At 38.3% G+C, this 20,152-nt stretch overlaps 1 protein-coding gene and 1 long non-coding RNA gene across 2 annotated transcripts in view; both read right to left on the bottom strand.

The window, feature by feature from the left end:
• Positions 1-448: 448 nt before the first annotated feature.
• LOC128407996 (uncharacterized) lies at positions 449-4,908 on the bottom strand. Its single transcript, XR_008328950.1, has 2 exons — positions 4,524-4,908; positions 449-4,186 (listed from the first exon to the last, which is right to left on the bottom strand). It is a non-coding gene; the product is annotated as an uncharacterized LOC128407996 (long non-coding RNA).
• A 1,870-nt stretch (positions 4,909-6,778) lies between these two features.
• GALNT10 (polypeptide N-acetylgalactosaminyltransferase 10) overlaps positions 6,779-20,152 on the bottom strand; it is a 32,886-nt gene continuing 19,512 nt past the window's right edge. The window contains exons 7-12 of the mRNA XM_053377085.1: positions 19,339-19,456; positions 13,255-13,362; positions 11,521-11,742; positions 10,063-10,179; positions 8,159-8,308; positions 6,779-7,046 (exon numbers count right to left, since the gene is read on the bottom strand). Of these exons, the coding sequence (XP_053233060.1) occupies positions 6,879-7,046; positions 8,159-8,308; positions 10,063-10,179; positions 11,521-11,742; positions 13,255-13,362; positions 19,339-19,456 (883 nt within the window). The 3' untranslated portion in view covers positions 6,779-6,878. The remainder of the gene's footprint in view (positions 7,047-8,158; positions 8,309-10,062; positions 10,180-11,520; positions 11,743-13,254; positions 13,363-19,338; positions 19,457-20,152) is intronic.

Genomic DNA, 20,152 nt, shown 5'->3' with positions numbered 1-20,152 from the left:
AAATAAAAATGTATTGGCCTGGAGCCTGAAAACCAACAATGATGGCACCAGACATGTTTTGCTGGGGAGAACATTCCACAGGTGGGGAGCCACTATTGAAAACCTTGTTCTTATGTAGTCACCTTCCATACTTCCCTTGGAGAAGGCCTTTGTTGAAGACCACAAGGTCTCAGATGGTTCATGTGGGGAGAGGCAGTTCTTGCAACCCACTACACCCCAACTCTCTAAGTCTCATGTTTAAGTATAACAAATTTCAGAAAAAATACTTGATGTTTTTAAAAAAGTGATAATGTCTGCAGTAGTCTGGTCAATGTCTGCAGTAGTCTGGGATTTGAAGCTACTAGAGAGTACATTTTGGAAGGCAATATGATCTCAGGACACTTTTCAATCCAGAAGATATCCACATAAAATGCTTTGGTTAATGCAAAACAGAAGACTTCCAAAGATGTTCAGAAAAAGACACAATAGAAATTTATTTTAAATATATTATAAAAGAAAGTCCATTCATCTCTTAGAAACACTATAACTTACACCCAAATGATTTCCAATTTATCAAAGATTCTAAATTAAAGTGCTAGACATCCTTTACCTCCCCCCAACACAATAGGACAGTGTCCTGAGATGCACAAAATAAATACACTGGTTTATGCTGCAACATCCAATTTCAAACAATCTGTTAAGCATGCATTACAATGTTGAAACAAAGAGTCCCTGTATAACATCATCTCAAAACATAGTTGGCCACTTGATACTATTGTTGGAAGAGAGATGGTGTTTTCCAACAAAATCCTTACCATTTCTTCTCAGAAGTAAGGCTTACTGAAGTCAATGGGCTTACTCCCAGGTAAGTGGTGTTACGATTGCAACCTTAGCCAGTTAGCTTGATTATACAATGCAATGTCATTAACTTAGTTAATATAATTTCATTTAGGATAAAAAACTCCTACCTATTTGCAACAATGGAATGTGCTTGCATGGTGCTAGCCTAATCAAATTGAAACTGGAAATCTCTGGGTGACTACAGAAGCACTATTAGGATGGTCCTGAACAGAATACAGGTCAAAAAGTCTTTTATGAATGGGTAATGAATTTTTATCTAAAATGTCATCTTGTTCCATATATGATTACATGTGACATCTTAGAAATCATATAGAGTTTATAACACTGAGACCCTAGAAAAATCTAAAGCCAGACTACATGTGAGCATTTGCAGCTACACTTCTCTACCTCCCATCACAAATAAAGCAATTTGTATCAGATATAATTTAAAAGGTTTATTTGGGAAGACGTGCTAAACCCTAACCACTCACCCTGTCTTCAGAGCATCTCCTTGGGGGCTGTCCCCCCATGTCACTTTTTGCTCATCTAGGCTCTGATATAGGAAATGAGCCTGGCTGGGAGTGGCAGGTGTGGGGAAGGTTCAGCGCTTTCTCTTTCTCTCTGCACACAAACTCTTTCCACAGGCTCTCACAGGTACACTCTTTTTGTTTTAAGACTCCCTTCCCCATTTGTTTGCTGCCATCACATCTAATTTTGGACATGGTTACCCACAAAGCAGAAGCAAATTCACAAAGTTGAGAAGACACCTCTATGCTGTTAGTATCTTCCAGACACTTTCCAGTGAAATAAAATTGGTGGAAAATGCCTCAATGTTTACAGCAAGTTAAGGAACCTTCTGGAACTCTTCTTCATATCTGATAGGGTGCCCAGAAGGACTCTGCAGCAAGGTCTTTGAGCATTTCTGTACATGCTAAGCAGAAAGTCCTGTTGAAATTAGTAGGAATTCAGCTAGTTTTGATATTACAGTATATTAAAAAGCTAATCAGACTGCTTACACTAGTTTAGACTGTCTTAAACCAGGGATGGTTATATCCATGTTAGTACTGTGAGTAGTTCTATGAAACATAAAGCAAACCACTGTAAGTCTTCTGCTCTTTTCAGATGTGGTTTTTTTTTACATCACAGCTTCATAGCAAAAATCTAATCAAATTGCGGTATTGTTTTGATGATATTATTATTATTATTGTTTCCCCAGCCACTCTGGGCAGCTTCCAACAGAATATTAAACACAATACAGCATCAAACATTAAAAACTTCCATAAACAGGGCTGCCTTCAGTTGTCTCTTAAAAGTAAAATAGTTGCTTACTGCCTTGACATCTGCTGGGAGGGCGTTCCACGGGGCAGGCACCACTACCGAGAAGGCCCTCTGCCTGGTTCCCTGTAACCTCACTTCTCACAGCGAGGGAACTGCCAGCAGGTCTTCGGCGCTGGAACTGTGTCCGGGCTGGACAATGGGGTGGAGATGCTCCTTCAGGTACACAGTACCGAGGCCGTTTGATGGTGAAAATACGTCTTTTTATATATCCCACGAATCCTTGTAATGATAAAGCCACTTGTGTCACACCACTGTGGCCTACAGGAACACTGCACTCACACATTGTCCTGATAGCTAACCCTTCAACTGCTTGGGATATGCTGTATAGAGGCTTTTGGGTCAAACTCTTCTAGGTGTTTGCTCCGTTGAGTGAAACAGATACCATTGTGAAAAAGGTATTCAAGCATGTATGAGTGTGGAAACAAGTTGCTTTACTGCTTCTCTGTTATGATGCTGACTAGATCAGGCTTCCTCAATCTCGGGCCCCCCCCCCGATGTTTTTGGCCTACAACTCCCATGATCCCTAGCTAGCAGGACCAGTGGTCAGGGATGATGAGAATTATAGTCTCAAAACATCTGTAGGACTGAGGTTGAGGAAGCCTGGAGTAGATATTGACAAATATTTCTAATGAATGACCCGTACATTTATGGAAGCTACCCTGTTCATTTATTTTGATATTGCAGACTATTGGTGGAAGACACTGCATGGTGAACCTTGTATGCTTGTATGCCAACATTTGGGATCAGGAGCCACTTACGAAACTGTCAGAATCAGCCATCAGGGGTATATAGGGATGCTCATTCATGTTCTTTACACCATTTTTGTTTTGAGTAATGAAACTTAGCAACTGGTTTTCTAAACCAAGACCATAAACTTTCCATTCTACAATATGAACTTGAAATTGGATATTTAAACACAAAAATCTTCCTAAAACATCACTAATTGCACATTGTACTGTACTCTTGTACATACAACATCCCACTCCAGTCCAAGGCACTAGGAAATTGTTCAAGTTTAGGTACTTGCTGAACATTTGCATTTAAAAAGGCACTTCTTTATTTTAATGATGCTGTTAAATTTGATTTTGATAACATTACTTAAGACCACAAAAGGTGTATGTCTGAATGCAATAATTTTTTAAACCAGATGGGGTTATTTCCTGCAGCCAAGATATTCAGATGGCTTTGAAGGATTCAGATAATATCACTGCTAGCAACAGACACATTTCAGTCCACACATTTCAACCAAACCATTGAAAACATTTAGATTTTTGAATTGAGATGCCATGCTGAAATCACTACAACCACGTAGGGAGCCATTTCACACAAACTGCTTGCTCAGCCTACCCACCGTCCCCCCCACTACGCTCTCTTTGATCCATCCTGTGGAGCTGCTTCTCAAGCAGCAATTATGCTGAAATCAAAAGTATAAATCAGGCCTGACTGGAACAAAACACGGACACCCAATGTGCATGTTAATACTGTGCACACTGCTTTCCTCCAAAAGCCTCAGTGTCAGCTCAACTGAACAGTTTTTTTGCTTAGCACAAGGCAGTTGAGGTCAAGTAACTGAAGTGTGACCAGGAATCTTAGCTACACATCCTAAAATATTCAAGAGCAAAGTATTTTCAGTTTTGTTATCTGACACACTTATCATGCATGCAAATATGGTTTTATAGACTCATGCTTTAGTTATTATGAATAAAGCAGAAGATTAATTAAAGATAAAAGTAGTAAAATGCATTTTCATTTCTCAACCAGCAGGTGGCCTGCTAACAATGCTTTCAAACAATTGCCTGGGGCTTCCAGGATTGAATGCATTACTTATGTGCAGAGATCGCCACTCAGCCAGAGTTAAATATGTTTAAGATATTTTGTAACTTGACAAATATTTATATTGCTGCAGAGAGGAAGCTCTTAAGAATATTTTAACATCTGGCTTTTGGTGTTTGGTTTCAGCAGGTTAGTAACCATCACAGAAACTTTCCTAGAGCAACATAGTAAAGTGTCTGAGATTGCAAGATAAAAACTCCCTAAATTAAATTCTTGAGAAGAAGATCAAACGCATCCATTCTTAATGAAATCAGCCCTGAGTGCTCACTGGAAGGACAGATCGTGAAGCTGAGGCTCCAGTACTTTGGCCACCTCATGAGAAGAGAAGACTCCCTGGAGAAGACACTGATGCTGGGAAAGATGGAGGGCACAAGGAGAAGGGGGCGACAAAGGATGAGATGGTTGGATAGTGTTCTCGAAGCCACAAACATGAGTCTGACCAAACTGCGGGAGGCAGTGGAAGACAGAGGTGCCTGGCGTGCTCTGGTCCATGGGGTCACGAAGAGTCGGACACGACTAAACGACTAAACAACAACAACAAATTAAATTCTCACCTCAATCATGAACTTGTTAGACAGCCTTGCACTAATACTGGTCTACTTTGCAGGACTGTTGTAAAGATTACTACTGCATGAACGCTAAAACATTACAGAACTTCAAACTCAACCTATGTATTGACTATTCAGCTTAATTATGTTTTCACCCTGCCTAGACAATGGCCTTCAGTTTTATTGCAGAGAAAACATTACAGGGAACAAAAAGATGATGGGAAGTAAGTAGAGGGGTATGTGATTCTGCAGCGAAACGGGGAATATGAAATCTGAATTAATGGCCTTTTTAATTTTTAAATTCCAGTTACTTTGCCATCTGGTTAGTAGCCCACTGCAAACAGCACTAGTTCTTAGATGAAGAACTAGCTGAAGGAAGTAACTGAAGGTGTACTAGCTTGCTAAATTAGGCACATATTACTTTTGGTGGAAAAACATAAGGATGACTGGAACAAACTAGGAGCAGAAAATTCAGCTAGCATGGGATCAGAACTGAGGTGAAAGAAATTAGCGTTGGAAGAAATAAAGGAAAGAGGTCATGACCAGCAGTCTATATATGCACAAGGAAGTCTTCACACCCAGAACAGCTCTTTCCTTTCATATTGGTGTCCTTAACAGGAAATCCCTGCATGTGGATTATTTCCCTTAACTGAACAAAATAAATAAATCTAAGTATGAATTGATCTTCTGAGTGTACCATGAGCCATTGTTTTGATAACCAGTGACAGACTAGTGAGGTAGAACTGGAAGAGGCAAATTAGCACCTGTTAACACATGGGAAGGCATTAAAAACAATCCTCTAAAAATCCCCACAGGAAATCATCTATCACTAGTGAAATTTTAAAACAGATCTCAGCCTGAGTTGAACAAAAATGCAGGTTTAACTATGTCAAGAAAAACTAATGATATCAAGGTCTAACTGAAGCCAAGAGAATTGTGCTGTAAAATATTTTGCCCAATTCACTAACCTAAAAATATTGGGCAATGGGAAATGCTGAGTAAAACTGCAGCTAACACAGAACTGGGGAGTTTGTAAATTCAAATTTGTGAATATAAAAAACTGACAGGAATCACACTCCAGTTATTTTCAATGAAGATTTTAAAGATGATCATTTAAGTCATTTGGAATGAGATGCAGGGAGGCCTAAGCTGTGAAAGATGCTGCACTGTATGAATCCTTTACTTTTGTAGAGCACTGCAGTTGTCATTTTATTGCAGGATATTGTTGTGCATGCAGTCCCAGGTGTGGCTGGATGTTATAAGTTGGTTTAACAGGTAAGTTAACAGGTAAAGTTAAACACTAAGAATTTCACTGCAATCTTTAAAACATACTTATTTGGAAGTCGGTCTCACCCATGTTACTGGGGAATTAAATTTCATGGAGTGATCTTAGAATTTTAGCCCTAGTTCTGTTTGTATAACTGGGTCTTTTGAGTTCAAGTCATATGTCCATGAACAGGTATATTATCCATGACTCAGCTGATTTGCCTAACTCAGGGGTCTGGCAGAGGATCTGTCTGGTGGGTGGGATCCTGAGTTCCCCTCCCCTCCCAGGTAGACTACTTTGACAGGTGGGTAGGGCCACCCACCTGCCAATAAGCTGACATCGCCATGTCAGGCAGCCCAGCTTCAAATGAAAGAATTGGGAGTGTACTCCAAGAGCCTTTCTGACTCTTTTCTTCCTATGTTTGAACGCAAGCTGGGCTGTAAAGGAAGATGCCTGTTGAAAGGGGTTTGCATTCAACTTTTGACAAGGATTGGCTGCAGCTGGAAGTTCCTCATGCAGCTAATCCCCATGGGGTTTGTAGTCCAACAACTGCAAACCTCTCTCTTGGTAGGGAACGGCTCTATTCAAGAGCTCCAGTGCAATGAACAACTTCATGCCACCAAACTAAGGGTCAGTGTAAAAAGCCAGTGCCAACACTGCTCTTAAACCATCTGGACTGGAGATATGCATTATCATAACACTAATCCTTGGCTGCTGTATGGATTTATGGGTTTGGCTTTGAGACAATGTGGTGCAGAATTCATGACAGTTGCACATTACCCTTATGAAAAATACGCGGGCTTAGATGTGACCTTAATAGCTGAAAAACTAGAAGATTATGAAAGGATACGGTCCTGCATTAGAGAACTAGGTTTCAATCTGTGGTGTAATTATAGCAATATAGATTTCTAGACATCTTGTTAATGGGGTGCAGCATCATCAAAGTAAAGACTGGCCTGATAGTCACACCCTCTCCTGAGATTTTCCCTTTTATTGTTTTAAAAAAATTATTCTTTTAAAAAAATTGTCATCTCCCCTGTAAAAATTATAGCTGTAATATATACATATAGTCTTTAAAGATCAAGATTCTTGTTAAAGTTTTCCAAGACAGTTGAATTTGTGTGTTCAAATATCCACTGCTGTGTTGGAGAGGAAGGATTGCACGTGCTCATGAAGATTTTTCGGTCACTCTCACTACAGTCCATGCAGCTGCCACTTACTGGGTGGTAAAGAGTCTTGTCCTAAGGATGAAAATTAGAAATCAGTTTGCTGGACTTGAATATATGCCACAGACTTCAGAAAGCAGCTTAAAAGAAAAATGTATCTGTCATTTTATTACTTATCATCTAACAGCAGCTCTTCTTTAGAAGTAGCATTTCTCCACATTTATTGTACTGTACATTGCTTTAGCTAAGCAATTTCAAACAAAATAAATAAATAAATAAATAAATAAATAAATAAATCCATCTATCTTCACAACTGAAATAAAAAATGAGTACTGAAGAAAATCACTCTTCCCTTATTCAAATCCAACAGGTTATCCACTAGACCTCACTTGGAATAGTGTTTCGCGCAAGCATATTGTTAACTTATTGTCCTTGTCTTCAACTCTTACTTGTATCCAAATCTTTCTGAAGTAGGCACTGGAATGTCTGGGCTACACCTCACTGAACTTCAACACTTCTTCATGTGGCTTAAGAATTCTAGAATTGGGTTCACTGATATTATGAAGCAGGGGTCAATGATGAGATCTGAACCCTGAGATTCCTTGGGAAGATGTCTTGCCCTCATGACAACAGTTTACCCAAGCCTGCCTTATGATTCCTTGTTTTGTATTGTGGAAATTTGTACTTTATAGATACTGCAATTATCATTGCTTTTGAGTATTTCTGCCATCCATGAATATAATCCCAGGTCTTTGTTCCTTTTTTAAAAAAGGATAAACTTTTCAAAGCCTATGGCCCATCAGTTGTTGTTGCTGGACTCCAATTCCCATCAGCCCCAGCTAGTTTAGCTAAGGGGAGTTTGGTGAGGGGAGTTTAAGTCCAATATCTGAAGCCCCCCTGTTCCCAAGTAGAAGAGCAGTATACAAGTGGCATGATAGGAAAAGTTCCTATCATGGAACAATTGAATACCACTTTATATGGTACACTTACAACAAGCAGGTTTATTTGCTATCTCTGGTAGAGATGTTACTATGCCCTATTGTTCTTTTAATAAAAAGGGGATTCCACATAACATGTTGTCCCAAATGTAGGGACAAAATATTACAATATGAATATTTTTCAAGATATTACAGGTAACCATAATGCAGAAGTAATGGTTTCCACATTCTGAGTAATAACACACTCACTTTCCTGTATTTCCATAGCTGATTCCCCTTCATTCCATGACAGTCATAGAGAGTCACTGGGCTGTTGTGGGAAACAGCATCAAAACAGAATTTCTTTGTGTGCTGGGGGTCTCCTGGACGGATGTCCTCTCGCCAGCTAAATGTGAACACCTGCAAGGACAAACATCAAACCCTCAGAACAAACGATGAGGACAAAAATCCAGACTTCTTTGTTTTATGCAACCCTGCCCTTCAGTACTACTCAATGTGAAGAACTACCCTCTCCTTTGGATAGGGCAAGAAATACAGAAATAGAATTGTGGCATTGTTAAGAAACGCAAACACTGAAAAGGAGCTCTACAATGGCAGTTGTGTTTGAACTGGAAGCCTGCAAATGACACCCCCCCACGGGCCATTTAATACCAGTTGCCCTGTGGAAAAGAACATCAGTTGATCAAACGGAGCAGATTGATTTTGGTTTGTTTTAAGTGAGTGGCTCTTGAAGTATCTATTGTATGTTTATAAATATTGTGAGCCACTTTGAAGACTGTAGTTAAAAAACAGGATATAAATCTGCTAAATAAATAAATAAATGGGAAGAAAAGAAATGGAACTAATATAGTGTGCTTTTTAAATTTTATTCAGACCAAGTGAATAAAAGGAATCTAACTTAATCAAGCTTATTAATTTCAATGAGTCTACTCTGGAGCAAAACCTAGCTGACCATAACCAACAATCTGTCACAGTAATTTCTCTTAGTTGAAACTGACTAGCACTGAAAGATTTAACAACAGGAAGAAAAATGAGAGACAACAAGATTCACTACAGCAAGAACAGTTCTACAAAATGTGTGGTTATTGGAGCTCTATAGGCTTGTATTCTTTTGGAGGACAGCAGGAATATCTCTGGAGTTGAAGTACCACCACACCAGTTCAGTAATGAGAAGACATGGAAGCAACTGCTTCATGCTGCTACTGTTAGTACTAATAAAAAAACAAAGGAAATCTCTTTATGGAAGAATTAGACCAAAAATATATTTCAACATCCACATTAATTTTTACAACTCAACATAAATTGCATATAAAAGTCCTGCAGGCCTTTTGGATTTACCATATTTTTCTGTGTATAACACGCCCCTGTGTATAACACAACTCCTATTTTTTGGGACTCCAAATAAAGAAATCCCCCATATGCACTATCAGTTGACCCCCCCCCCCAATTTTAAACTTGAAAAAATAGGGGGAAAATATAGTCATATACACGGAAAAATATGGTAAGTTTCAAAGTCAGTTGGTTTAATTTTCCATTTCCAGGCAACTGAAATGGTAGTCAGCAACTTCTCATTTTACATATTATGTTAGAATAAAGCTGTCACTTCTAGCATCTTATACATTAAGAAATGAAAATATTCGGTGAAAATATTCCCTATCCAGTTTAATCTCTCATTAGCATCCACTGGAGTGTTAATTATACCTCCTGCGACACTAAGTGGTCACTGGATATAGTAGCAGATTCATTAATATGGTTTTTCAGAAGATACTTAGAAATGATGTCAGTGCATAGTACAGTTGCATGACTAGTGTCTTATTAACCTTTTCCTGTCTGCCTCCTCTCTAGTCACCTCAGGATTTGGCTCCAGATAATAATGGTTTTCTGCCACAGCACTCATGCACATAATTTAAAGTACTCATCTCCTGCACCCCAGGTGTGTTTACATACCAAGGCCTTCAGCTTGATAATTAGCATCTGTGTAATATCTAGACCAGCAGATTACATTCTACTCCCCTAGCAAACCCCCTCTTAGTCTTACATTAGTGAAGATATTGTGGTATTTCAGTAATACAAACTTTGCATAAAATAGTTCTTTCTAAAACTGCCTGCAGAAACAATAAGAATGAGATAATTATAAAAAAGAATGCAAATACCTGCACACTGTTCCAGGCAGCTTCTCCTCTGCCTTTCACACAGGCTTCAACCCGTAGTGGGGAACCAAGGGCTCCATGTTTGGTATCTGCACAGAGGCCGGTTCCTACATTACGGACCTGAAAGATTAAGTTGATGATTAGCTTTGCATCTAACTTCTTGACATAGAGGCAGTCAAGGAAACTGAAGTACAGGTAAAAGGTAAAGGTAAAGGACCCCTGGACGGTTAAGTCCAGTCAAAGGCAACTATGGGATGTGTCACTCATCTCGCTTCAGGCTGAATGAGCCGATGTTTGTCCACAGACAGCTTTTCGAATCATGTGGTCAGCATGACTAAACCGCTTCTGGTGCAACGGAACACCGTAATGGAAGCCAGAGCGCACAGAAATGCCGTTTACCTTCCCGCTGCAACGGTACCTATTTATCTACTTGCACTGGTGTGCTTTTGAACTGCTGGGTTGGTCCCCTGCTTACACAGGGGCTACATTCTGAGGCACTGCGCATGTCATTGAAATAGCGTATAATAGAAATGCACTGAAAAAGCCTGCAAACACCCCATTCTGCCCTTTTAGTGACATTTCAGTGATGTCTTTATGATGTTTCCAGGTCACTTCTGGGTTTGGTGCGATGTGCATATACATTGTCACACACATATTAAATGTGCGTAAACAGGGGGCTGAAATACAGGCAGTCCCTATGCTATCCCATAACAATCGCTGGCATAAATGCAAAGACACAAGACAATATGATTACTATATATGTATGTGTGTGGATGTGACAAGAATTCTCAAGAACTGAGAAGCCAAGAAAAGGGATCTAGAACAATCTGCTCTGTGTCTCAAAGGAAAAGAAGCAGCATGTTGAATACACATCTGAGCTTGAAAGCCATTTAACAAGTGGCTTCAGTGGAGAATTGTGAAGGCAGTGATATTAAAAAAGAAATGATCAAAGCCTTGGATTTACTACCCATTCTTAGGTCAGGGTTAAACCTGATAATGGGCTGTCAGAGCATGTAAATCTTAAGGAGCAAACATACCTCAGAAGTTCAGTGTGTACTGTTTTCAATAGTTTTAGTAAAGTTAGGCTTTCTGCTAATGGATTCTGAAGTGTATTGAAAACAACCTTTTCTAGCCATATTCATATACATTCACTAAATTCCTGCATGACAGGGATATGGAAACTGGTGTTGTTAGATCACCCCTCCCATCATACATGACCATTGGCTCTGTTGGCTGGCACTTATGGGAGTTGGAAGTCCAGCAACTTTGGGAAGGCCTCAGGTTTCCCATCCCTTCTGTAAAGTTCTGCACTATCAAGTATGTATAGAAGTAAACATGCACAACAATTTCACTTAAAGATGGACTCAGCGGGTACTGGAAATTCTGTGGTTTGATCTGCAACCATACACCATAGCATGGCTGGGACTTCTTGATACAGCTGAATTTCTTGAATAAACCAACCTCTCCCCAGGCAGCTGCTGGAGGCTCCACTGGTGGATAGAACTTTTGCAAGTCCCAAGCAACTTCATTCATGAACCACTTGAAACTTTTGCAGTTGAGATTACTGCGAAGTTCTTTCTGGGCAGTCACATCTCCTGCAGACAGATGCCGATATTCAGGTCTCCTCTGGTAAATGTACTCTGCATATTCATCCATCCACACCTCAGCAACACGCTTCAGGTTCTACATAGGTGACAATATATTTGAAATGAAGAATTGAAAATAAGCATATCCATAAATTTGAATTATACAGGATGCACATATGAGAGATTAATTAGCTGCCTTACATGGAGGCACGCATAAAGGGCTTTATGGACTTCAAAATACTACATTAATAAGTCCAAACCCAAGCAGATGGTACAGTAAGACGACTGCTCTTCCAAGGAGTCAGACAACCAGAACATTCTATAAAGGGTGAATTAAACTGGGCCCTGAGCATCTACTGTATTTCATCAAAAAGAACTTTAAAAATAATTGTGTTTTTTAGGTAGTTGTGACTGAGGGAGAGAGAAGTCTTTTCAGTCATGTTTCTTCTTCTTCTGTTACTGTCTTTTCCCACCAGAGGGAGTATCTACCCTTCTTTAAAATACATACCTCTGAATACCAAATAAAAGCACTCGTCTTTGCATATGAAAATTCACCAACGTGAGAGGACAAATTTACTCATGTGAGAGGACAAACTTTTAATTTCTGGGTAGTAACACTGAGGATCCTCATGTGTACATATGTTGAATTATCCTGAAGAATATATTAATGTGAATCAACCTGATTTCAGATGTTCTGCCAGTTTAAAGGAATCATCCTATTATTGACACATTTGCCCTTCACTGGGGGGATGATGTTTGTCATGCTAATGGGTTTTTAATACAAAGAAAGCTAAAGATAAAGGATAATATCAAAATGTGGCAGCCAGCTCAACCAACAGCCATTGTTATACGTAGCCTTGTTCAGTTCTTAATCTAGTGCAGCAACCTAATCCAATGAGTATCTCACAACAGGAACAAAGGAAACTACCTTATACTGACTCAAAGTACTGATCTATCTAGCTCAGTATTGTCTACAATGACTGGCAACTGGTTACTAGGGTTTCAGCCAGGGAGTTTTTCCCAGCTCTAGCTGGAGGTGCCAGGGACCTTCTGTATGAAAAGCAGATGCTCTACCAGAGAGCTGTGGCCCTTCCCCCAGAATATTTACCTATTTCTGTCTGGTTTTGAAACGGGACCTTCAGTGTACAGTGGTACCTCGGGTTACAAACGCTTCAGGTTACAGACTCCGCTAACCCAGAAATAGTGCTTCAGGTTAAGAACTTTGCTTCAGGTTGAGAACAGAAATTGTGCTCCAGCGGCAGGGCGGCAGCAGGAGGCCCCATTGGCTAAAGTGGTGCTTCAGGTTAAGAACAGTTTCAGGTTAAGTACGGACCTCCGGAATGAATTAAGTACTTAACCCGAGGTACCACTGTATTAGGCAAATGTGACAACCTCTACACTACAGAAACCATTTGTTAAAAATGTAGTGCAACCCTTAGAGAGTTTGTGAGAGTTCAGCTTGTGTGCTATCATTTGCTTGCAAAACAATGTCAACTCCCAAACTTCTTGCACTAATGCTAAAAAATGCATCTCACCCACTATCTTTTTAGAAGATTGCATCTTGACTGAATACAAGGAACAAAGGAAATTTAGCAAGACAGGCTCTTACTCTTGCCAAGCTGACTCCTGAAGGAACTTTGTAAGGAACATATTTTCTGTAGATATGACCAACACGGGAACAAGGAATATCTTCCATACGACCGCCACACATCCATACCTGTCAGATGCCAGAGAGAGTAAGCACAGATCAGAATTTTCTGAATATGATGGAAATCAAAGCTTTTTCAAAGTCATATCAAGTAGTAAGTTTGTTACCTTAGTAAACTATTTTTAAAACATCATAAATGCATTCAGACCTCATGTTATTCAAGCTTTTAAAGTTGTGCATCTTTGAAACTATGTCACCACTGTGACATAAAAATACCACCAGACCCAACACCAAGAAATGAACCTAGCATGAATCAAAAGCAGTATGTAGCTCAGGTAGTTCAAAGAATTCTGAAAGTTAATGCACATGTAAACACATGACTACTAAAGTTGAATACTTTTGTAGATTCTTATGTAGTGTTATTATGAAACAATCTCAGAGTTATCTGCAGAAAGTTAAAGATTTTAGGTCACACATCAACACCTTACTTGCTATTTTGTAACTCTACTACAATGGCAACATGCCCTTCCACTGCTGCTTTTGCAGAAATACATATGCTGATGTATTGCTGAAATTAGCAAAAGTGCATAACTATTTTTTAAAAATGGAGCAACAATTAACTAAATGCTACTTGCAGAATTATGGCTCTATTTATGTCCAAGTAAGGTCACGAAGAGTCAGACACGACTAACCGACTAAACAACAACAAAGGTCAACAAAATTATTTTCTCTTCAAGAAGCCTTGAATCTGTGCCAACATTCTCTAGGAACTTTCCTTGATACCTAGATTAAATATGGATATAAGTTTTGCCGGTCTAGGTAATTGAAACAGATGTAGTGTTGAGTGCATACATTCCAGTAGGCTTAATGAATTTAAGTTCTTTGACTAATAATGTACATAATCTGTATTAAAGTACCATGCCCATTTATTAACAGACTGGCTCTGAAATGTCTTAAAAAGGATTGTCTGGCTAGGTTTGCTAAGGTAAACATTTTAATGGTCCAACAAAGGTTTCATTAAAACATTTTCCAGCTTTTATTCTGTAGAGGAAACTAAATATTAAGCAGTCTTTGACTTGCCTGTCAAATATGAATTCAACAGTGGTGAGAATGTACTGCTCACCATTGGTTTTGATAAGTGACAACCCTGAATCAATTCTTGAATTCAAAAAGAGCCGTTTCCAGATGGGCAGTTTCATTAATGGATACAAGGAATGGGGAAGAAATTGGTATTGTTAGCATTGTAATGTGAACCTACCTCATTCACATTTACCGAACAAATATGCAAATTGAAATGCAGCTATCCTTCAAAATGTTTGAATTTTCGGATGCAGTTCCCAAACTTAAAGATATGTGTATTAGTGGGAGGTGTACACATGAATGGAAATAAAGTTTAAAATGCATTATATTAGACAATTACTTATGTTAGACAAAATTGTATTAAAATGTTTATATTAGGAGAAATGCAAGTGAAAATGCTTGCCTATTTCCATGTAGGATTTTCCAAAATGTTTATGAAACAATGTGAAAATGGGACAAAAGAAGATTTAAGATAAGAAATATGAAGAACTGAGAGGAACTGAAACTGACTAATTAGTCCATTCTTAATGGATACACTGGGTGGTAATCAATTAAATTTTACTCAGCATAAATCTACTGAAAATAATGAACATGAATAAGTTGCTCTATTAATTTAAATCAGTCTACTCAGAGTAAAAATTAGTTGAATATTATTATTTTAATTTATTACCACCCCTTCGCCCTAAGGTTCCAGCGGGGATTGCAACAGTTACAACAATGTTTAGGGGCATGATTTTGGGTAGCTGAGGGCAACGTGAATATACTAGCTCCACCCAGGGTAGGAGTGTGTTTAGCTATGTTAGTTGAGAACATAATCAGCCTGAGAGATTGATGCTTTTCATCTGGGCCTAAGCCTCCTTCTAGCAAGAAATGCTTGGATGGCAAAGGATCTTCAAAAGCAACTGGGGGAAAGCATTTCCCCCATGAACTTCACAGTGTGGCCATAATTGTCTCACAGCTACAAGAACACTTCCAAACAAAGAAATTAGATCAACAGCGGACAGGCTAAAATTAAAATACAACAGGTGATATACATCTAAGTTATACTCAGAATAGGCACACTGAAATCAATAGACAGTAACTTTAAATGGGCCTATTCTGATCCTGACTAAAACTGGATAGCACCCAATATGTAAAAGCCCAAAACATCTAAGAAGATGGAACCAGTGTTGTCTGACTTACATAGCATTTCAGAAAACTATTTTCATTATGGATTAACACATTCCATTAATATTAAAAATTACAACTTCTGATTACACAATCCACTTGTCCACTGGTTTATGAGTTCCTGTCAATCTGCTGTAGATATCCTTCCCTCACACTTACCCAGCTCAACTGCTTTTAAAAACACTCATGTTTTCAACTGATAATGTGCTACTCGAACACAAATCTAATTTCAAAAGCAGACATCCTATTCATTTTCATTGCTGCTTTGATTCATTTTATTAGCAATCCCTTTGTGTGATGACAGAATTCATTACAACCTGCATAAAGAAAACTATCATTCTCATCTGTAAAAAGAGAGATTGGTAGAAAGAGAGCCTTATACACTAGAAGGAAAAAGAAGGTAAGAATTAAAAAGGTAGCACTGAAATTAAAAATAGCAAGTGTCTATCAAGCAGCTGTTCTTGGTAGAAAACAATAGCTACTAGCACAGATAAGATACTCCTGATTTTATGTATGTTAGGCAGCACAAAGCTCATTGTTGCCTCTTAAACAATGCCAATATTTGTCCATCTGCATTCAATAACAGGATTGCACTGTTTATGCCTTGCCATCACCCTGTCGCTTGTTTTATTTTACAAGAAAGGAGATCAGACTGGCCATACCAAGACTATCTGCTATTATGAGGAAAGTCAATGTTGTGTAGTGGTTAGGGTGTAGGGTATAATAAAAAATTATAAATCAAAGCATATATATTATTGTGCTATAGATTACATACTTCTTAAACTTCCACCCTCCCAAACTAGTTAAAAGCTAAATAAATTCCTATCTGTGTAGCTACTGATCCCAAGCAGAGGCCTATATAAACAAAATCTATTCAACACTGTTCATAGTACAAAGCACAAAAAAGCTAGCTTTATATAAAAATCACAAGGAACAGCTCTGACAGGGGAGAAATAAAATATCATGAGAAGTAATAACTAGCATTAATCAGTGATATACAATAACTCTGTAGAAAACACAGCACTAAAAATGTAATCCAGTGCAAACATATTATAAGCAGCGAGAGAAATCTGAAAAGGAAGGCTCTTCTGTTATTAAGTCTTCCAGAGAACAGAAACTCTGTTTCTAAGTCTTCCAGAGAGCATAAACATGTAAAGAAGTTACATGTATACATGCATTTTAATCAGCATCATCATAATTTTATTTGTATTCTTCCTTTCCATATTTTAAAACCATGTCATGTCTAGTTTGTCCCTTGAAGACAGTGAATAGCTAAGAAGGAAGCAGGACTGCTGTAGAATCCCCTAAGACTTCACATCCAAAGACAAAATAGGGAAACCATCAGAGAAGTTGGATAGAGATTCAATATCACTATGTTACAACCAGCAATCTGATCAAGAATAAGCAGAGAATCAGAGATCTGCATCAAATCTCAAAATATAGCTGTCATTCCAAGCTTGATGGGTATCGTCATTGAACTATGAGTCTGTCTATACTTAAATGCCTATTTTATTCAATGTAAACATTTGCTCTAGAGGACAGGCTATATTTACACTACCTAATAGTCCTTAAAAATAATCTTGCAAAGAGAAATTTCTTTTGGGTGAAAATTAAACACTTGGAAACATTTTTATAGTAATTCAACTAATTCCCATCAAAAGCAATACAAATTGTACATTTCTAAAATCTACCTGAAGAAAACTGGCCTCACTTGCAACCAGCACAAGGTAAAAGCTCCTTAACCGCTGACTGCATAGGACTACTTCATCCTCATCCAGAGCAGGCTATCAAAAAACTTTCAAGATACAGGAATCTTTTTGGAGAAGCAGGTCCTTCCTATAAGCTACATAAGACAAGAGACAATTAGGTTCCCTAATGTCACGCAAACATGCTCCAGTGAGTATATAAAGGAATTTCCCTACATTAAAAGAAATGAAGTGATAATTAACACTATCCTTTGTTATCTCCTAGAATTGCTGGGAATTGATAATTTCCCTTTTCTTACACAGTTCCCCAAGTAATAATTCCCTAGCAATAATCTGGAATAGATTAATGAAGGGAGGCGGGAAAGTTGGTTAAAAATGGGTTGAAAATTTGGTCTTTGAAACATAACATTTCCCATTTATTTTACTTGGAAGAAGTGCTAGGTGGATTCTTTGTGCTCCTTCGGAGGCAGGATCTCAGCATCTTTTTATGTTTAAACAGATGCAGTTGTGAAATTGAATATGAAGTTTCATAGCTGTTAGGCCTCAAAAACCCTGTGTTCTTGTTGCTAATGAACAAATCTTTTATTCTTATTACTTTATCAGAATTTCTATCAGCCACAGATGAAAGCATCAATCTATCATAACTCCTGAAAACACACCATTTCAGTGAAACATCTTTTTCTGTCGAACAATACAAAGAAAGGAGGACTTCTGCTGGGATTTAATTAGAGTGAATTTAACCCACCATAAATTATCATCCTTGGCCTGAAATAAAACTCTGCAATACAGTGTGCAAGTAGGCAGATGAATGAAGTATTATTATTTCCTGCAGATCAAATAGTGTCTGCTCCAGCATTTCAAAGACAAAGAGCTTGCAGAGTCACTGTCATCACTCTTGGAAACTACTGTTTTTGAAAATGTCCGAATTGGAAGAGATGAATGCTGCTTTTACCATCTCCTGCAGAGAATTACATTATTACACTATTTCTTTACACACACTAGTAAAAGGGATGAATGGAACCAACTGTAAAGAAATCTCACAGAGGAAATAAGAAACCTTCAATATGTCTTTATCACTTAGCTTTTTGTAGTTAAACAATGAGATGAAAATGTTGTTTGCTGCATGTTAATTGTCAAATTAATGTAGTTTGATGGCTTTTTGCATCACAGTTCAGATTTGAAAAACTACTTGGGGTAAGCAGAAAAAAGAAATATAATAATCAGGGAAGGGCTGTTGGCAAGACAAAATTATCCTCTGTGATCTTTGCAAGTTGGTTGGATTCATGCTGATGCAGTGGGGCTTATTCACTTGGATGCAGGACCTACTAGAATGACTATGTATTAAAAAAAAAATCAGAAATAATTGCAAACACAAGGCAAAACTAAAGCTAAAACACAAAAGCATTGGAGAATAAAGACATTAAAAATATTTGCTAACCACAGTACCCAAGCTGTTTATTAATCTAATGTTTGCCTTTCAATCACCAGAAGTACTGCTGAAGACCTCAGTTGTATTTATTCTACTTAACAAATTCTAGTAAGTAAACTCATAGCTCAGACAGGTCAATGAACAAGCTGATCCATGAGTAGCTAGCTTCTTAATTTGATGAGGTGGCCACATGAATTTATTCATTTGTTCCAGCTTATGACAATACAGTGTTCTATGTACAGAAGACTATAGTAGCAAGCCATTTTGTTTCATGACACTTACAAAAATAATATTCTATTCATTCATTATGCTCCTGCTTCCTTGGCTTACTATTGGCTACGTAACCAGCTTAGCAGAAACTGATTGCCTTTCAGTTTGTCTATAAAAAAAAAATCAATCATTCAAATATTCACTTCTCATATTACAGATCAGATATCATTTAGCAGTTAGCATGTAACCTCACAGAGGCTTTCGATTCTTAGCCATATTTTTGGGTTATTACAGTAAAATGTTCTTTTCAAGAAATGTTGAAGAAATCCTTTCAACAGTTTTATTTTATAAACACACAGAAAAACAAAGACTGCAAACTGGTGCTTCATGTCTATAAAGTACTTCATTATTCAGCATTTTTTCAACTAAAAGTTTTCAGGGAACATAACTCACCTTAAATGATATTTCATACTGTTCTCCACCCCATATTTCCAGGCCTGCATCATATCCTCCCAGCTCCCAGAACCACTTTCTATCGACTGCAAACAGTCCTCCAGCCATTACAGGAGATCTTAAGGGGGAAAAAATCCTTCACATTACAAAACCTATCATTATAGTTATGCCACCATTACATCCATATATCAATAAATTACATTCCTGAAATCACATTTCATACTTTAGTATTTTTTCTACTGCTCCACCTTAATATTTTTAATCTATGTGATGTTGTTGCACAGTATATCTTTAAACTATGAAACCAGGAGAACTTGGCAGTTTCCTTCAGAATGAATTAACGAGACCTCCAATAGTGGAAGGTGTCAATCTGTGTGGGAATACAGCCCACATTATCTAACAAAGGCCCAATGTTGTACCTTTTAACATTCTTCCTCTCCTTAATTGGTCTAGGCAGCAAAACGGCCTTGGTCCTGTATACCTGAAGGAGCGTCTCCACCCCTATTGTTCAGCCCGGACACTGAGATCCAGCACCGAGGGCCTTCTGGTGGTTCCCTCATTGCGAGAAGTGAGGTTACAGGGAACCAAACAGAGGGCCTTCTTGGTAGTGGCACCTGCCCTGTGGAACGCTCTCCCATCAGATGTCAAGGAAATAAGGAGCTATCCTATTTTTAAAAGACGCCTGAAGGCAGCCCTGTTTAGGGAAGTTTTTAATATTTAATGCTGTATTGTTTTTAACACTAGATTGGGAGCTGCCCAGAGTGGCTGGGGAAACTCAGCCAAATGGGCGGGGTATAAATTATTATTGTTGTTG

Source organism: Podarcis raffonei, chromosome 2, assembly GCF_027172205.1.
Source record: "Podarcis raffonei isolate rPodRaf1 chromosome 2, rPodRaf1.pri, whole genome shotgun sequence".
Taxonomy (NCBI): domain Eukaryota; kingdom Metazoa; phylum Chordata; class Lepidosauria; order Squamata; family Lacertidae; genus Podarcis; species Podarcis raffonei.
Note: the sequence above shows the minus strand (reverse complement) of the source record. Positions and strands in the feature narration are given on the sequence as shown.